This window comes from Dendropsophus ebraccatus, chromosome 14, assembly GCF_027789765.1.
Source record: "Dendropsophus ebraccatus isolate aDenEbr1 chromosome 14, aDenEbr1.pat, whole genome shotgun sequence".
Taxonomy (NCBI): Eukaryota; Metazoa; Chordata; class Amphibia; order Anura; family Hylidae; genus Dendropsophus; species Dendropsophus ebraccatus.
In genome coordinates this window covers 26,044,925-26,065,701 of record NC_091467.1, presented here as the reverse complement: position 1 = coordinate 26,065,701, position 20,777 = coordinate 26,044,925, and the positions used below count along the sequence as shown (strand labels likewise).

General features: G+C 41.9%; 1 protein-coding gene across 1 annotated transcript in view; it reads left to right on the top strand.

Annotated features, from left to right (window-relative positions):
* Positions 1-294: 294 nt before the first annotated feature.
* IGFBP4 (insulin like growth factor binding protein 4) overlaps positions 295-20,777 on the top strand; it is a 36,301-nt gene continuing 15,818 nt past the window's right edge. The window contains exon 1 of the mRNA XM_069952820.1: positions 295-818. Coding sequence (XP_069808921.1) covers positions 473-818 — 346 coding nt within the window. The 5' untranslated portion in view covers positions 295-472. The remainder of the gene's footprint in view (positions 819-20,777) is intronic.

Sequence of the window (20,777 nt, the reverse complement as noted above, 5' to 3'; positions counted from 1 at the left end):
ACATGGACCTGTCTTCTAATACCTCGAGGCTCCGGTTGCTGCCTGAGGTGCCACTGCTAGATGAAGGGGGAAGAATACTACTGCTTTCTAGTATTTGGACCAGACTTGTTATGCAATGGGGGGGGGGGGGATACTTTTTATAGGCTCTGTGTATAAGACTCTCTAGCATGTATGAATGTATTCCACCTCCGTCTCCATCTCCTGCTCTCCCTCTCTCGTTCCCAGTCCTCTCCCCCTTTCTCCTAGCAGTGGGACTCGAGATAGGAGTGGCTTGCAGCCAGTATAAAGTCCACATCTATCTGCTGTGTGCAGTAAAACCTCAGTCCCCTTCATTCTTGCTATGGAGAGCGGCACAGCTAAGACTACATCATTCCATGTTCCTGTATGCTAACTCCTTACCAGGCTGCCAGCTCTGCCCCAACTATACCCTCTCATTCATCTCTAACCTTACTTGCTAGTCACACACAACACAATGTCCGCTCATTGTCACCTTGCCTTAATCCTGATCTCCTTGGCATCTTTTGGGGTGGCTGATGAAGCCATACAGTGCCCTCCTTGCTCACAGGAGAAGCTTATTCGTTGTCTGGACCCTGTTGGGTGCCTGGAGCTGGTGAGAGAACCTGGGTGCGGATGCTGTGCCACCTGCGCCCTCCAAAAAGGGATGCCCTGTGGGGTCTACACTGCCCGATGTGGCTCAGGGCTTCGCTGTTACCCCACGAAAGGGACTGAAAAACCCCTGCAAACCCTAATGCATGGACAGGGGGTCTGCACTGAGATCGGGGAGATAGAAGCCATACAGGGAACTTTCCCAACAGCAGGTGAGAATTAACAATGGCCACAAGGCAACGGTAACTTCATGCAACCTTGTTCTTCTCTTGTGTCTTAAGGAACTTGCAATTGTGTCTCTCCCACTTCAAAGGCAGGAAATGCCTCCAGGATATAACTATAGCACTGAATCCAATTCTTAACTCTTTTCCATCCAGATATGCTTGGGTAGCAGGATCTTATAGCAATGTATAGTTGTTACCCACATGGGATGTGCTCAATGGGAATGGACTATTGGGGGGGCTCCTAACTGTACGGGGTTAATTCTGGAAAAGTTGAGTGTGTTTTCTAGGATCCTACTTCCAGCTTCACATCTGTCTATATAGTTATAGGATTAAATGACAAGTCCTGTATGGTAGGTAGGATGAAGGATTGTGGACGGGAATGGAGCTCTCTGTAAACGCTTAGGATTCAGTTTCCTCGGGACAATTACTTGTGTCGAGTTTTACAGGCGAATGGAAATTCTTGGTAAATTGAGTTAAAGAGACAGGTTCGAGGTTTTTTTTTTTTTCCTCCTTAAAAGAATGGAACAGCAGTTCTTTATTATGTGTATTATTTTACATCTGCAGGGCAGGGCACTGTTTCCACTAAGACGTCTCCAACATCTGATCTGTATAATGGGATCTGTGGGGGCGTAGCTATGTTATTGGGGTACCATTTTAATATACTGCGTTGCTTGTGTTTTGGGGGAGTTTTTATGCTCTTTTTGGGTTGATTGACCCCTTTTCTCGTTTTATTGATGATTAATTTTATAGCATGCATTTTATTTTCTGTACCTGCTTGTGTTTTCTACATCTACCTGTTGTCTTTCCATGCGGATTTGCAGTCTGGCAGGATGATCTTGTGTGTGTAAAGACGTGACTGTTGGATGGGATGACCATATCAGATGTGGAGCGCTACATAGGTCGGAAGGAAAATGTTGGATGAGGCAGGTGGGACTATAGTGTCTCTCTAATGTTGCCCTCTGACAGTGGCCAGGATATTCACAGGACAAGCGCAGCAAACTGGATCTTTGCTGTATGATAGGACGGTTGTACATATAGTCTAGGCCTTCTAAGTACTAAACACTTCCCAATGTGCAATGTTAAATATTAGCGGTCAGTCCGGTGCACGGTGTTGGTGCTGGGCCATGACATATAAGCTTATCTAAACCATGACTCCTGGACGAAGATGCAGCAACTTTGGTGGCAGCCATGTGGCATTGTGTAGCTTTAATCAATGGGCAACATTAAATGAATACGGGCAACAGGTAAGATAGCAGCATATATCCCACCTTGTTTCTTACCTGCTTGCTATATACACTTCTAGCTCAGGCCTCCCAATGAATACTTATAGGTATCAGTTTAATTTCTACAGTAAATGCCACTATTTGAAGTATTAGGAAGTGGAGGTGGTGGTAGAGTCAACCCAGAACTCAACATCCCTCTCTCTCTATCTTATCTATCTGTTCAGCAGATAATCCACAACACTCAAGAACGTGAAAAAACTTGAGAACTTACGGTATTCCATCAAAAAATCTTCCACAATAAAGTGCAGCACACAGAATACCAGAGCGCGACATTTCAGCGAATAGACTTCGCCATCTTCAAGCTTGAAGATGGCGAAGTCTATTGGCTGAAATGTCGCGCTCTGGTATTATATGTGCTGCACTTTATTGTTTAAGTTTTTCTGATAGAATATATTCACACGTTTTTTCACGTTCTAAGGCTATGTTCACACTACGTAAAAGTATGGCCGTTGTTGCCGATGGCAACAACGGCCATACTTTTGCCGCGGTGGAACAATACCTTACTTCCAATGGGATCCCGGCCGGAGCGTATACACATCGTACACGCTCCGGCCGGGATCCCATACGGGGCCGGAAATCTATCCGAGTACTGATCTCATTTACTCGTTTACAGAGCCTATTCCATAGCTCAGTAATCGGGCAGACAGGGCTGCACAATCGATTGCTGGATCATTTGTGCTGCCCTTCGCTTTCAGCTGATGATTTTTAAGCATGTCAGCCTATCAGCTGACAAACGTGCTTGCTCGCCAGCTGATCACTGCCCTATGACATGGGGCAATATCGTCCTTTTTGGTCGTTGATAGACCTTTGATGTAGAGCCCTAAGACTCACTTACAGAACATTTTATATGATTCGAATTGCTGCCATAAGATAAATCGTCCGGGTAGCCCATAGAGCATAGAGGCAATCTGCTACCGCCGCTCACATTACGCGGAATGGCAGCAGCTTTCTGGATCGATGGTCTTTCAACATGTTGAAAGACAACGATCAGCCGACATTGTGCATGTCAGCTGATCGTTGCCTTTTATTACACAAAGCGATTGTTGGCCTTAATGGCCAATGATTGGCCAAATACGGTAATCGCTTTGTGTAATAGGGCCTTATCACTTATTAAGGACAAAGGTCCCTTCTGCATTTCTTTGGCATAGCGGTATTCCCTTTCAACCGTTGTGCAGGAAATGGTGACCTTCAATCTAGTAAATGGGTCTGTATTGTAGTTTCTGCACGTGGATATATTCAGGACCAAACTAAGCTTTCAGCACATAGGTCAAATGTGTCTATAGGATCCCATCCACCCTATGGAGGTCAAAAAGTATCCTAGTATATGGGGGAGCCTGTGGTTGAGCTATGCTAGTATGGCCTATGCTGTTGCATATGGCAGAAACATTTGTTGGAGTGGTATGTCAGGGGCATTGCTGAGACCCTATTCACATCATGTTTTGAGACCAGGTTTGTTGTATATGTTGGGGACGGCTCCTGGCATATGTGCTATTTATGCCATGGAGGCCAATAAAGGCGGAAAGATGAGGATCGGTTGGTGCACCCGCTTTGGGCCCCGCACTATGCATAGCACAGGATGTGAAGGGGCTGTGGTTCCATATCCCATGGGTCTATGAGCAGATACTGGAATTCTCTCTCCTATGCTTATAGTATCTTCTCACTTTCAAACATTACATTCCATAAAATCTGAGGTCTACATAATGAATCTACAATCAGATCTATAACAAAGGAACATAAAGTGGTATAACCCTGAACAGTGCCACTCTTGTCCAAGGGACGTATCTGGCATTGCACCCCATCCCCATTCACTTGATCTAGGCTTTAGTGCAATATCACACATAGCCTATGGACCAGAGTGGCCTTCATACCCCTTCATTCTAGCACATGTCCTTGTTCTGATTCCTGTTAGACAGCAATTTCCTAATGTCATTAGCCCTAATGTACAGCAGCGCTCTCAGGTTTGATGTGTGAACCCCGGGATCATTGGCATCTGTGTGCCTGACTACTTCACTGAATAACTCATCTGGCGTCTATGGGGTTCTTCGTATATTTTCATTGTTTTTTGTACTTTGGAATTCAATATTTGCTAAAGACTTTCAATGCAAAACAGTTAAAGTCAGTAAACAGATGGTCAGAAGCGCAGAGCGGCTCAGCTATACAGGGTCACCTATTTATTATCCCACTGGGGCCCATGTAGGTTTTCCCTAAGCCCCATAATATCCCACATAGTAACTGACTAACTAGTGATGGTTTGGTGAGAGCTGCAGCCTTTGTAGGTTTGCCAGAATTCGTACCTACATTGCAATACTTTCAGTAGTGGTGGTAGAAGCTACTGCAGCAATGCCCCATCCACTTCAATGGGATGAAGTGTCTGTCTACTAATAGTACAGTAACCCCCCCCCCCCAGCAAGATCGGGACTTGTGTCTATAATGTGATGTAATATGTCTGTGACGACCCAGGCTTATTCTGCATCATTTAGCAATGGTCTCCAACCTTTGGCTTTCCAGCTGTTGTGAAATTACAAATCCCAACATGTCCTGACATCCAAAGGCTTTTGGGGCATGGTGGGAGTTGGACAAACACATACATATATATATTGGACAAACATATGGATATGGAAAAATAAAAATAATAATTTAAAAATAATTAAAGTTGCCCTCCAGGCAAAACTGTCTAAGGGGGTGGTGTATAACACATGAATCCTTAAAAGGAGAAGTCCGGCGAAAATTTTTATTAAAGTATTGTATTGCCCTCCAAAAGTTATGCAACTTACCAATATACACTTATCACGGGAAATGCTTATAAAGTGCTTTTTTTTCACTGGACTTACTACTGCTTTGAGGCTTCACTTCCTGGATAACATGGTGATGTCACTTCCTGGATAACATGGTGATGTCACTTCCTGGATAACATGGTGATGTTACTTCCTGGATAACATGGTGATGTCACGACCCGACTCCCAGAGCTGTGTGGGCTGTGGCTGCTGGAGAGGATGATGGCAGGAGTACACTGAGGGACAGAGGGCACTGGAGGGACACTGAGCATCCCCCTGGCATCATCCTTTCCAGGAGCCACAGCCCGCACAGCTCTGGAAGTCGGGTCGTGACATCACCATGTTATCCAGGAAGTGAAGCCTTGATGCAGTAGTAAGTGCAGGGAATTTTCACTGGACTTCTCCTTTAAAATCCAATGTAGTGATGTACTACTGCCCTCCCCCATATCTATCTATCTATCTATCTATCTATCTATCTATCTATCTATCTATCTATCTATCTATTCCAGCTAGTATTTTCTTCCTTATTGGTTCCCTTCTATCTCAAAAATTCCTGAACACCTTGGGTCATATGACCTCATGGTGACCCTCTGGAACTTACATGTGTTTCTGTGCTCACCATCTCAGCAAGTAGAACCTTCTATATGATGACACTGCATGGACTGTTTCACCCAAGCTCTTTACAGGTTCAAGACTGAAACTTTCATTAGATTTACTGATGATGATTACAATGAATAATGGATTTGATGACAGGTTAAACTCCCTGACAACATACTCATAAGGAGAGAGATTTATCAAACATGGTGTAAAGTGAAACTGACTAAGTTGCCCCTAGCAACCAATCAGATTCCACCTTTCTTTCCTCACAGACTCTTTGGAAAAAGAAAGGTGGAATCTGATTGGTTGCTAGGGGCAACTGAGACAGTTTCACTTTACATCATGTTTGATAAATCTCCTCCATAGTGTTTTAGTTTATTTAGAGACTATATAGAGATTAGGACCGTTACATTGTCCTAGCAGCAGGCACACGTATGATCATCGGGCTTTAGCTGCCTGTGTATCATGGAATTGAAAGCAGATTTGAAAGGAAGAGGATTCAGTTTAAAATCTGAAAGTCAAAATGGTGGCTGATCAGAGAGCAGTAATGGAATGTATGGATGCAGCAGAGCTGGGATGAAAGAGATGGCACTGCAGTGGTCTTATACAGACTTGCAGTATCAAGTATGAAGCATCAAAAAACTATTTTTTCCCTGAAATATAATAGGATTTTGTTTCTTTAAAACAATGTGGTGACTTTGTTTGAAAGACACCTTGAAGAATCACTGTGATCCTAAAGTGTTACTTCAATGATTTTTTATGACAAAAATCCTCCGACTCCGACCTGGTTTATGGTTCGTAGAATTTCTTTTCCTTAGAAAACCTTAGTGTTATTGCCATCATAGTAATCCTTTAAGTCTCTGTTTAGCTCATTTATATGAATGACCTATGTATGTGTGTTCACATAACAATTCCACTCGGTGCTGTCACCTATAATATAGCCGGATAACCTAGATAACTAGGAAAACTTTTTTTTTCTCTCGCTTTGTCAGCGTCTTTCTGTGTACTGAAATCGATGTGTGATTGGGTATACATACAGTTATAGCAGAAGCTTATGTTGGTGGTTTTATATAGCGCAGCAGATAAACCTTCCGGGACTCAAGAGACAAGTTCAGCTCTGCTACATCTGTAGTATGTCAGCCCGTTCCGGATCAGGCCTGTAAGGTGTTTTCTTAATAGTTTAGTACAGGACATGGACTGAAATTGTTACCAAATAAGTTGGTGCAATAGTCAGAGGGATTACAGACAATATATTGTCAGGGAGCATTGCCCTGAGGATAACCAGAGCTGGAAATATTTACAAGGGAAAGAAAGGTCTCAGGTCTAATGTGTTCAGTGTTATTCAGAGTGTGCTAATGTTTTATGTGACTGCTGCTCGGCCGACTGATAGATGGGAACAAAGTAACCTAGCTGAAAATAGACAGCCGTCCAGTTCTGCCTATTAAGGGTGCGTTCACACCTACAGATCCGCAGCAGATTTGATGGTGCAGATTTGATGCTGTGTTCAGTTATTTAAATAAAATCTGCTGCAGATCTGCTGCGGATCCGCAGCAGAAAATCAGCTGCGGATCCAGTAAGCGTGAACGTACCCTAAAAGGGTTAAAAGTTTTCTTTAAAATCAACTAGTGTCAGAAAATGCCAGAGATTTGTAATGTACTTGTATTAAAAATCTCAAGTTTTCCAGTACTTTTGAGCTGCTGTATGTCCTGCAGGAAGTGGTCTTTACAGTCTGACACACTGCTCTCTGCTGCCTCCTCTGTCCATGACAGGAACTGTTGAGAGCAGTAACAAATCTCCAGGTTTTCTAAACCTTTCCTGCTTTTGAGACTAGAAAGAATACACCTCTTCTTGCAGGACACACATGAGCTGATAAGTACTGGAAGATGTGACTTTTTAATAGAAGTGAATTACAAAAATATGGCACGTTTTGGCACCAGTTAATTTATAAGAAAATGGAGTACCCCTTTAAGCTGCAGGGTTGATCCAGAAGAAGACAGAACTCTCCTGCATTAGAAGCCAGTTTTTGTCATTTTAGGGAGAGAAATTTCTGCCTGATTCCCTGGATCAGCAAATCCCCCAGAATCTAATAACTATACCCTGTAATCTTATTCCAGAAATGTATTCTATGTGTGGTCTGACTTGTGATATAGTGGTAGTAACTGAGAGCTGATAAGGAGATTAAACTAATGAGACCCGGCTCTTAGCTGATGGCTCTTTGCTAAGTCATGTGGGTTGTAAAGGCTGTGCTGAGCAGCAGCATGCACGCCTCTTCTTGCTGCCCTGCATGATTGATGTACAAGGCTCAGTGCTTGGAGCCGAGCTTGGAAGGGTTGAGGAGGTAGGAGGCGTGCATGCTGCAGCTCAGCATGGCCTATATGACACCTGAGCTTGGAAGGAAAAAAATATTTAATTACAAACAACCATCAGCTAAGAGACAGGTATCAGCTATTTGCCCATGTATGGAGCTCTGAGCATCATATAGAACTGACAGATTCCCTTTAAGGGTGGATTTACACACAACGGATCGGCAGCGGATTTCACGATGCAAATTTGCAGCGAAATCCGCTGCTGATCCATAACTGGAATTTTCAAAGAGAATCCATTCTTGTAGCAGGATTGTCATCCCACTGCGAGTATGTAAACATCAGCCCCCTTAATCCTCCACAGCCCGGTACATACATTACCGGGTCCGTGCTTGCCTCGGTCCAGTGCTGTTATCCATGCTCCTATCTATCTATCTATCTATCTATCTATCTAGATAAAGAGAAAAAGACTTTGCAGCACGTCCAGACTTTGTAAGTGAAAATGGTGAAGGTTTATTCCATAAATATAACACAGGAAAATAAGCGACGTTTCGCTCCTTCAATCGGAGCTTTCTCAAGCTAGTGAATACACACATACAACACAAGTGTTTTATACATCCGTTAATGAGCCAATAAATGACGTGTACAAAGTAGGAGTGATCAGGTGAACAAAAGGTAATACCATTGGGTAATTCATGTAAGGGAAAATAAATTCCAAAAGTGAATAAATCAAGTGAGTAAGTGATTAAGAAATGGATCAAATTAATACAAAGAATTTTAAAGTCCAATAAGGGGCAAACTTGGATTCCTCACGGACAGTAACAGAATCGGCATCTCCATTGTGAAGCAGACGTGAACCGCACGAACCGGTGGAGCGCACGCTCGTTTGAACCGCACTCTCAGGTGGAACGCACGGACATGTTAGGAGGCGTCTCAGTATCTAGGCAACCAGGTAAACATCAGGTGAAAGCACCGTGTGGGAACATCGATACCACTATTGTGCCCAGCAGATGAGACCAACCTATTAACACAGAATTCCACTGCCCTCCTAGGACGGGGGGCGATCTCATTCAGGTAGCAAACCTCTCTCACAGGGATGCAATTCCTGAGGATACCGGGTTATCTGTGGGGGCTCATCTGGAATCGGCTTCATGGTTGGTAAATGCCAACCATGAAGCCGATTCCAGATGAGCCCCCACAGATAACCCGGTATCCTCAGGAATTGCATCCCTGTGAGAGAGGTTTGCTACCTGAATGAGATCGCCCCCCGTCCTAGGAGGGCAGTGGAATTCTGTGTTAATAGGTTGGTCTCATCTGCTGGGCACAATAGTGGTATCGATGTTCCCACACGGTGCTTTCACCTGATGTTTACCTGGTTGCCTAGATACTGAGACGCCTCCTAACATGTCCGTGCGTTCCACCTGAGAGTGCGGTTCAAACGAGCGTGCGCTCCACCGGTTCGTGCGGTTCACGTCTGCTTCACAATGGAGATGCCGATTCTGTTACTGTCCGTGAGGAATCCAAGTTTGCCCCTTATTGGACTTTAAAATTCTTTGTATTAATTTGATCCATTTCTTAATCACTTACTCACTTGATTTATTCACTTTTGGAATTTATTTTCCCTTACATGAATTACCCAATGGTATTACCTTTTGTTCACCTGATCACTCCTACTTTGTACACGTCATTTATTGGCTCATTAACGGATGTATAAAACACTTGTGTTGTATGTGTGTATTCACTAGCTTGAGAAAGCTCCGATTGAAGGAGCGAAACGTCGCTTATTTTCCTGTGTTATATTTATGGAATAAACCTTCACCATTTTCACTTACAAAGTCTGGACGTGCTGCAAAGTCTTTTTCTCTTTATCTGGATTAGACACCTGTGGACCAAGGTGTGACTGCAGGCACCCAGCAGAACTTTAACCAGAGTGCTGCGTGAACTTTTGTTTTTTCTATCTATCTATCTATCTATCTATCTATCTATCTATCTATCTATCTCTCTATCTAAAAAGCAAAAAATCCACGGCACTTTGCTTGAAAACGGTGTTTATTGTAACACTGAAACGTTGCTGCTGTGCCTATGAGAAAATAAACCACTGATTACTTCTACCTGGAGTGTTACCTCGATTTTTGAATTTTATCTATCTATCTATCTATCTATCTATCTATCTATCTATCTATCTATCTATCTATCTATCTATCATCTATCTATCTATCTATCTATCCATCTTCTATCTCTATCTATCTATCTATCTATCTATCTCCTATCTATCTATCCATCCATCCATCCATCCATCCATCTCTGAAAGATCGTTCATTTTGATCTTTCGAAATGTTCTCCAATCGTCGTTGGTCGTTCGTTAAAATTTCACAGATCGCTTCGTGTAAACAGTCTCTCAAAGATTCACCCTATGTGTGAGATAGGCTTAAAAGATCTTAAAAACTATCGCAATAACAATTTTTCTAACGATTTATTTGTCTAACACTGATCGTTATAAAAACCAAATTGTTGCTTTAAAATCGTTAAACGATCAACTGGGCGAATTATCCCTCTGTGTAAACGTAGCAATAGATAGATAGATAGATAGATAGATAGATAGATAGATATAGTATGAATTTAGCAAGAGCAGCACAACTAGTTGTGGGAGGGTGCCCGCAGGTGGTCTTGACCAAGACTTCCACAATATATCAAAAGGATCGCCCACAGCACTCCAGATAAGTTGAAAATTCAAAAATATTTATTCCATGATGGTGCAGCACAGCATACAAGTCAAAGTGCGACGTTTCAACGACCTTCCGTCGTCTTTTTCAAGCGACGGAAGGTCGTTGAAACGTCGCACTTTGACTTGTATGCTGTGCTGCACCATCATGGAATAAATATTTTTGAATTTTCAACTTATCTGGAGTGCTGTGGGCGATCCTTTTGATAGATAGATAGATAGATAGATAGATAGATAGATAGATAGAAAAACTAATAGAAGATAGATGGATGGATAGATAGATAGATAGATAGATAGATAGATAGATAGAAAAACTAATAGAAGATAGATGGATGGATAGATAGATAGATAGATAGATAGATAGGAGATAGATAGGAGATAGATAGATATTAGATAGATAGATATTAGATAGATAGATAGATAGATAGATAGATAGATAGATAGATAGATAGATAGGAGATAGATAGATATTAGATAGATAGATATTAGATAGATAGATAGATAGATAGATAAGTATTAGATAGATAGATATTAGATAGATAGATAGATAGATAGATAGATAGATAGATAGATAGATAGATATTAGATAGATAGACAGACAGATAGAAGATAGATCATAGGTCATTTAATGCAGAGTTTGCAGTTCAGAGGTCACAAGTTGGAAACCATCATACCTAAGAGTTTTTAGCTGAGTCAAATAATTTTTTGGAAGTGACACTTTCTATTAAATGTAATGTGTATTTCGAGGAAAGATAAAGGGCTTCATAATTCAGGGAACTGGGGATATATTACTGGGATTATGTGAAATATTTGCTAGAGAGCAGATAGTGCTGCCACTAGTCAACCTCCAAAATCAACAGGTAAAGGTCTGCTAGGCCAAACTGTAAAGGGGATGCGTCATCAGAAAAAATCATCGATTGCGTATGATCCATTCAGATTGTGATAAATGTAAAGATGACAAAACTGAGCGTCCTTTGGGGTCAGGAAAGGAGGATGAGACGAGAGGAAGAGGGTAAGAAAGACTTTATAGGTATCTCTGTGTCCAATCGGAAAGTCAAACTGTTGTAGCACCCATGTTGCCATGGGCTGAGAGGAGCTAAAAAGGATCCATGGCTCCCATATTTAATATTGGTGATCTTGTCATCAGTACAGAGCTCATCCACCCGCTGGACCCTCAAAGGAGGACTTGATCATTTCCAAAAGTATTTCAGTACTTATCAGCTGCTGTATGTCCTGCAGGAAGTGGTGTATTCTTTCCAGTCTGACACAGTGCTCTCTGCTGCCACCTCTGTCCATGTCAGGGATTGTTAAAAGCAGTAGCAAATCCCCATAGAAAACCTCTCCTGCTCTGGACAGTTCCTGACATGGACAGAGGTAGCAGCAGAGAGCACTGTGTTAGACTGGAAAGAATACACTTCCTGCAGGACATACAGCAGCTGATAATTACTGGAAGACTGGAGGTTTTTTTAATAGACGTAAATTACAAATCTCTGACACCAGTCAATTTGAAAGAAATCTTTTTTTTTTTTGTGAACTACCTCTTAAGGTAGAACATCTTTCATCTTAGATATTGGGTCTGAGAACATGGATAGTTGGGCTGTTTCAGAAATAAGGGCTAAAGAAATATAGAACACCTATTGGTTGACAGGGCCACAAGGGGTGTTACATGGCTCCTTTAGCTGGCAAGCATCTCCAGTACAAATTAGAGGCTGGGGGATGGGGATTTCATGTACAAGAGTGCTGTATCACTGTGTCAGGATCTTGGTGGTCAATTCTTGGATTCCTCTGGCTGTCGATGCCAGAAGTAGCTCCTCAAAAGTTAATTTTGTTGTTATCCAGGGATCTAAAGGCCTCTGCTGGAGTAGCTTCAGATGCTTTTTAGGCTTTTTGCCTGGACAGTGTTCAGGGAACTTCTACTAGGTGATATATGTGGTGGGGAGGACTGTGGTGAAGGCATGGCCTCTGGAAAGCTGGTCTCCATGAAGTGTAACTGCTCCGGTATCTTAATGGTTGATCCCGAGGTGGAAGGACCAGGCTTTCTTGCTTTGCAGTCAGACCAGGAGGCACAGAGGAGTCGCCCATCTATGCAGGTGCCAGGGATGTGTACAGTGTCAGACTGGGTATCTGAGGACATGTCAGTCACTGTTGGTGCAGGTTCTAAAGCTGGGGTCCGGTCCTCTGCTGGGCCAGTACGGCACTGGATATGTGCTGCTCAAATTTGTCCTAGGTCACCCCTGTCCAGGACTGTGCTATAAGACTAAGGGACATAAGAGTAGCGGGGGTAGCTCAGGAGCTGTGACGGAATGGTGTTTGCCCGGCCATTGCCTATTCATGCCACCATGGTCTATTGTTTTTTTTTTTTTTTTTTTTTTAATCATTTTTGATCATAATCTACAATGTTTTGTACTGTTTTGTATCATCCCAGGTATGTTTATAATGAAAAGTGACACCTCTGTATAAATAATACATGATCAGGTCATTCACAGTAGGTGATAGCCACAGCACCCCTCCTCCCCCACTCCATACCTAGGTCACAAAGGCTTTCTAGAACAATCCCCTATAGAAGTGAGTGAGTCGGATCCAGACTATTGTGTCCTGTGTGGGCTGCTGTAAAGCATCTCGTTGAGGGTGCCTTCACACAGGACTTATCGCAGCAGAAATCTCGCTAAAAGACCGCTGCGAGTATGTAAATCACCCGCCCCTTAACCCCTTAATTGGCTCCCGCTGTATACATTACCTGTCTTTAATCCTTGCTGCACGGGGTCCCGGCTTCCTGCTCTCCCGCCCAGCCACTGTGGCTGTGGCTGGGCAACACACTGATTGTGCAGCAAGGATTGAAGACAGGTTGGTTGGTGATTTACATACTCGGGTTGGTGATTTACATACTCGCAGTGGTCTTTCAGACTGCTGCGAGTATGTATTCACAGGGACCTGCCAGAACCTTACATTGGAGCGGATCTCGCTGCAAAACTCGCAGCGAGATTTCTGCTGTGATATGTCCCGTGTAAAGCCACCCTTAAGCGTAACTGTCATTTTAAGGCCATTTTTAGTACAAGCGATTTTAAGAAACTCTGTAATATAAAACCTAAAATGACAGTTTCCTTCTGTACTTAAAAAGCAGTTTTTCTAGGTCCTCCCTCACTTCAGAACAAGCAGGATTTCTGTGTACATTATACTCTATGGAGGGGGGAGGGTCTGAGAGGAGTGAGTGAGCACAGAGCAGTCCTGCACAACACCCTGCAATCTTCTCTCAGCAAGTTCCTAGATAAGCACTGACCTTTCTGACCTCCGAAATCCGTTTTAGGTGCTCAGACAGTCTACAAACAGCTGACCTTCAGGTCTCCTCTTCCTATTCACTCATCTCCCTCGGCCCCTCCCCCCTCGATAGGATATAATGGACACAGCAGAACCCGTCTTCTCTGGCTTCTCTGTAATGAAGACGGATTTGCCTCATAATGTACAGATAAGAAGTGAGGGAGGGGGGGAGACTGGGAAATAGCTTTTTGAGTACAGAAAAAGTTTTTTTTGCCTAATAAAACCTATTATAGAATTTCTTATACTTATACTACTGATTTCTGTAAAAAAAAAAAAAAGTGCTGTTAACAGAAGAGAGCAGAACAAAGAGCTTCACTCTAAAAATAGAAGCAGATTAGAAGAGGAAAGATGTTTAAGTATCTAGCTATAATCTGTAAAAAGGAAAAAACTACTGTGGGTGACACCTTCCCATTAAGTCACATGGTGGATGATTGTGTCCTCACATATAGATCACTGAAACAGCCTTGTGCAATGATCCATGGGAAGAGTATGTCCATTTAAATTCCCTGGCACCAAGCATTACACATAGTCACCGGTGTCACGTCTTCTGAGATCTGTGCTGTATCAGCTTTTTTTCCCACCTGCATCAGATCCTGTATAGATAGGCCTGTTATGGAAAGTTAAGGCAGTGGCAATTTTTTTTTTTTTACTTTAAGGTATAAGAAATGTTTCCCATTCTAGAGGACTTCCATGCATTACATAAAAAGACCACTGATTTCAATACCTTAAATGTAATTTCAATAATGAATGTAATTCTTCATTTCCCCTGTAGGGGCACTGCAGGGAAATTAAACATTTGAACCTTAGAGATTACAGCTGATCGCTGGAGATCAGAAAGTTATATAGATTTGTAATTTACTTCTATTTAAAAATCTCAAGTCGTCCCATACTTATTAGCTGCTGTATGTCCTGCAGTAAATGTTTTCTTTTCAGTCTGACATAGTGCTCTGCCTGTCTGAGACAGGAACTGTCCAGAGCGGAAAAGGTTTTCTATGGGGATTTGCTACTGATCTGGACAATTCTTGTCTCAGACAGAGATGGCAGCAGAGAGTACTGTGTCAGACTAAAAAAAATATGCCACTTCCTGCAGGACATACAGCAGGTGATAAGTACGAGAAGACTTGAAATTTTTTTCGCTGGACAACAAAGTCATTTGTAAGAAATAACAGTTGTACCATTTTGAGGAATCTAGTCCTGAAAGGTCTAGCTGTAAACCAGAAACTTTGGAGGTATACTAAGTTTTTAGGTTAGATGACCAGACATAGTCACTATAAGCAAATTCTTGTGACCATACCACAGAAATAATGTAATAAATGTCAGATAACCTTTTTTTGAAGGTAACCTGATGTATACCAGTGAAATAGCCTCAATGGGAGAGATTTATCAAACATGGTGTAAAGTAAAACTGGCTCAGTTGCCCCTAGCAACCAATCAGATTACATTTTCCATTCCTCACAGACTCTTTGGAAAATGAAAGGTGGAATCTGATTGGTTGCTAGGGGCAACTGAGCTAGTTTCACTTTACACCATGTTTTATAAATCTCCCCCATTGTGTTATGAAATTTGACCATCAGTCCTGAAAATAGACTTGTTAGAGGGAAAGTTAGGACAGGTCTTTTATATAAAAGTGGAGGGTAAATGACACTTTGCCTTTTGGGTGACCTAAAAAGTGACCCTCTGTTAGGACAGTTAAATGTTAACCAGACACAAACACTGGGTCGTGTCAGTGGCCACAAATACCCAGAAATGCAATGTGAGCGCCAATCACGGTATACAATGTATTCTTTATGGCCGATCCTTCCCTCTTGAGGTGTTAATTCTCAATTTATGACATCACATAATTTCGAAACCCCTTGGAATTTTACACTTTTATATTTGTGTCCTTACATCTTATAGGATTCCCTTTACAAGAGACTCTGTCAGTAGGTTTATACTGTGCTATCTCAGGGTAGCATAAACTAGTGACAGAGAAGCTGAACCGAATGATGTATCACTTACATTGTTCTATGCAGCTGATCTAGAGATCTCCTCCTGAATAACATGGACAATAAGTAGTCCTCTCCATTATGTGCATGAGCCCAGTAGTCCTGGATATTCATGAGAAGCAGAAAAAAACACCCACCAGCTGCTGATTGGCAGTTATCTATCCATGCTGTGTATAGGCAGTCAACTGTCAATCATCAGCTGGAGGGTGGGGGGAGGGGTGTGGCAAGAAGCCTATTCTCCTGCATATTAGGAGAACAGCTGAACAAAATTTTGCATTCATATCACTAGTTTATGCTGCCCTCATTTAAAGCACCATAAACCTAGTGACAGATTCCCTTTAAGGTTTTTAACAACATTTGTTAGTCTTTGTGTTGTTTACCATCAACATCTAGAGCGTGCAGTACAAATTCCATACTTTTCTTCTGTGTTGTGTTTCCTTGAAGGGGTATTCAAGCCGATCAGTTGCAGTCTGACCACTGGGACACCCATCAATCCTTAGAAAGGGGACACAATCTCCTTGGAATGGGCAGCCAAATATTTCCAAATGCTGAACTCGAAAAAAACATTCAGTGGTCTCTTGGGCAAAAGATGGAACGTAGGCCATGGTGGCTGCACACGCTTGTTTTTAGGATTGGTGGGAGTCCCAGCAGCCAGACCCTCACCGATCAGCTTGTTATCCTCTATCCTGTGGAGCCCAGATGGCAATTCCCCATAAACTTACCTCTAATATGGCAGAAAAAAGGATAAAGAGTAGGGATGAGTGCAACTCAAACATGCTCAAATGCGATCAATTGGTATTTGAATCCTGGTGGCGGAAAAAGTTGGATGCATCCCTATTAGAGAGACTTTGGTTTAGTGACTGACCTGACGTTTCGATACACTGACTGACTGGGACCAGCAGCAGGACAAGGACAACATGGAGTGGGCTCGGTTAAGGTGCCCTTACACATTATACTTACACCACTGGAGACAATGGTCTAGAGCAGACTCTTCACTACTATAGGAAAGGTTTCTAGGCATGCTCTATGACCTGTGTTATTGGAAGGAGTTGTTACCATCACTTATTGCCCATGGCCCAATTGATCAAAACAGATGCACAGAAAAGCATCTGTTTTTCCATCCGATTTTTTAATCCATTTTTTTGTAAAAACAGATGAAAAAAACTGTGTGAACCCAGCCTTATCTAAAGTTTAGTGTTATCTAAAGGCACCCATATGTAGTAAGAATAAGTTGTGGAGCTGGGTTTCTTTCCTTGCCGTCACAGCCCTATTTTGGTCTAGCAGGAGAAAATTTTATATGACGGAAAATGTTTCTATAATGATTCTTCATCGTTTTAATATAAAAATCCTCTAAAGCCGACAATGAAAAGTTTGACAAACCAGAGCAGATTTACTTTGGCATGCTACCATAGCCACAGGCTTTAATGAGCTGAGAGAAATCCCTTCACCCACCTCTCCGCACCGTATATCACCTCCTAAATTCCCACCTGTTTTTCTTAAAAAGACCAGAAGAATTTCTTTATCATTAGAAGAATTTTAGGTCTGTACATCTGTATTTTTACTAAGATTAAAGGGGTACTCCAGAGAAATGTCCCCCCCCCCCCAAAAAAAAAAAAAAATCAACTGGATCAACTGGTTTTAGAAAGTTATACAGAATTGTAAATTACTTCTATTTCACAATCTCAATCCTACCAGTACTTATCAGCTCCTGTATGTTCTACAGGAAGTGTATTCTTTCTAGTCTAATGGACAAAGGGCCCCCATCAGGAGGAGATATAGGGGAGTTATATGGAGTAATAGGAGGAGATATAGGAAGGATATATGGAGTAATAGGAGGAGATATAGGGGAGATTATATGGAGTAATAAGAGGAGATATAGGAGGTGTATGGAGTAATAGGAGGAGATATAGAGAGGGTATATGGAGTGATAGGAGTAGATATAGGGAGGTTATATGGAGTAATAGGAGGAGATATAGGGGAGGTTATTATGGAGTAATAGGAGGAGATATAGGGAGGTTATATGGAGTGATAGGAGGAGATATAGGGGAGGATATATGGAGTAATAGGAGGAGATATAGGAAGGATATATGGAGTAATAGGAGGAGATATAGGAGGTTATATGGAGTTATAGGAGGAGATATAGGGAGGTTATATGGAGTAATAGGAGGAGATATAGGGGAGGTTATTATGGAGTAATAGGAGGAGATATAGGGAGGTTATATGGAGTGATAGGAGGAGATATAGGGGAGGATATATGGAGTAATAGGAGGAGATATAGGAAGGATATATGGAGTAATAGGAGGAGATATAGGAGGTTATATGGAGTTATAGGAGGAGATATAGGGAGGTTCTATGGAGTAATAGGAGGAGATATAGGGGAGGATATATGGTGTAATAGGAGGAGATATAGGGGGTATATGGAGTAATAGGAGGAGATATAGGGGAGGTTATATGGAGTAATAGGAGGAGATATAGTAGGGTATATGGAGTAATAGGAGGAGATATAGGGAGGTTATATGGAGTAATAGGAGGAGATATAAGAGAGGATATATGGAGTAATAGGAGGGATATAGGAGTAATAAGAGGAGATATAGGAGGTGTATGGAGTAATAGGAGGAGATATAGAGAGGGTATATGGAGTGATAGGAGGGCATATAGGGGAGGTATATGGAGTAATAGGAGGAGATATAGGGGAGGATATATGGAGTAATAGGAGGAGATATAGAGGAGGGTATATGGAGTAATAGGAGGAGATATAGGGGAGGGTTAGGTATATGGTGTAATAGGGGGAGATATAGGGGAGGGTATATGGAGTAATAGGGGGAGATATAGGGAAGGTTATATGGAATAATAGGAGATATAGGAGAGGTTATATGGAGTAATAGGAGGAGATATAGGAGGTTATATAGAGTAATAGGAGGGATATAGGAGTATTAGGAGGAGATATAGGGAGGTTATATGGAGTAATAGGGGGAGATATAGGAAGGGTATATGGAGTAATAGGATGAGATATAGGGGGCTTATATGGGGTAATAGGAGGAGATATAGGGAGGATATATGGAGTAATAGGAGGAGATATAGGGGGTTATATGGAGTAATAGGAGGAGATATAGGGAGGTTATATGGAGTAATAGGAGGAGATATAGGGGAGGGTATATGGAGTAATAGGAGGAGATATAGGAGGTTATATGGAGTAATAGGAGGAGATATAGGAGAGGTTATATGGAGTAATAGGAGGAGATATAGGGAGGTTATATGGAGTAATAGGAGGAGATATAGGAGAGGTTATATGGAGTAATAGGAGGAGATATAGGAGGTTATATAGAGTAATAGGAGGGATATAGGAGTATTAGGAGGAGATATAGGGAGGTTATATGGAGTAATAGGGGGAGATATAGGGGAGGTTATATGGAGTAATAGTAGAAGATATAGGGGAGGTTATATGGAGTAATAGGAGGAGATATAGGGAGGTTATATGGAGTAATAGGAGGAGATATAGGGGGTTATATGGAGTAATAGGAGGAGATATAGGGAGGTTATATGGAATAATAGGAGATATAGGGGAGGTTATGTGGAGTAATAGGAGGAGATATAGGAGGTTATATGGAGTAATAGGAGGGATATAGGAGTAATAGGTGGAGATATAGGGGGGTTATATGGAGTAATTGGAGGAGATATAGGGAGGTTATATGGAGTAATAGGAGGAGATATAGGGGAGGGTATATGGAGTAATAGGAGGAGATATAGGGAGGGTATATGGAGTAATAGGAGATATAGGGAGGGTATATGGAGTAATAGGAGGAGATATAGGGGAGAATATATGGAGTAATAAGAGGAAATATAGGGGAGGTTATATGGAGTAATAGGAGGAGTTATAGGGGAGGGTATATGGAGTAATAGGAGGAGATATAGGGAGGTTATATGGAGTAATAGGAGATATAGGGGAGGTTATATGGAGTAATAGGGGGAGATATAGGAGAGGTTATATGGAGTAATAGGAGGAGATATAGGGAGGTTATATGGAGTAATAGGATGATATATAGGGAGGTTATATAAAGTAATAGGAGATATAGGGGAGGTTATATGGAGTAATAGGAGGAGATATAGGAGAGGTTATATGGAGTAATAGGAGGAGATATAGGGGAGGGTATATGGAGTAATAGGAGGAGATATAGGGGAGGTTATATGGAGTAATAGGGAAGGATATATGGAGTAATAGGAGGAGATATAGGGGGGTTATATGGAGTAATAGGAGGAGATATAGGGGAGGTTATATGGAGTAATAGGAGGAGATATAGGGAGGTTCTATGTAATAATAGGAGATATAGGGGAGGTTATTTGGAGTAATAGGAGGAGATATAGGGAGGTTATATGGAGTAATAGGAGGAGATATAGGGGAGGTTATATGGAGTAATAGGAGGAGATATAGGGGAGGTTATATGGAGTAATAGTAGGAGATATAGATGGGTATGTGTAGTAATAGGAGGAGATATAGGGGAGGTTATATGGAGTAATAGGAGGAGATATAGGGAGGTTATATGGAGTAATAGGAGGCGATATAGGGGAGGGTATATGGAGTAATAGGAGGAGATATAGGGGAGGTATATGGAGTAATAGGAGGAGATATAGGGGAGGGTATATGGAGTAATAGGAGGAGATATAGGGGAGGGTATATGGAGTAATAGGAGGAGATATAGGGAGGTTATATGGAGTAATAGGAGGAGATATAGGGGAGGTTATATGGAGTAATAGGAGGAGATATAGGGAGGTTATATGGAGTAATAGGAGGAGATATAGGGGAGGTTATATGGAGTAATAGGAGGAGATATAGATGGGTATATGGAGTAATAGGAGGAGATATAGGAGGTATATGGAGTAATAGGAGGAGATATAGGGAGGGTATATGGAGTAATAGTAGGAGATATAGGGAGGTTATATGAAGTAATAGTAGGAGATATAGATGGGTAT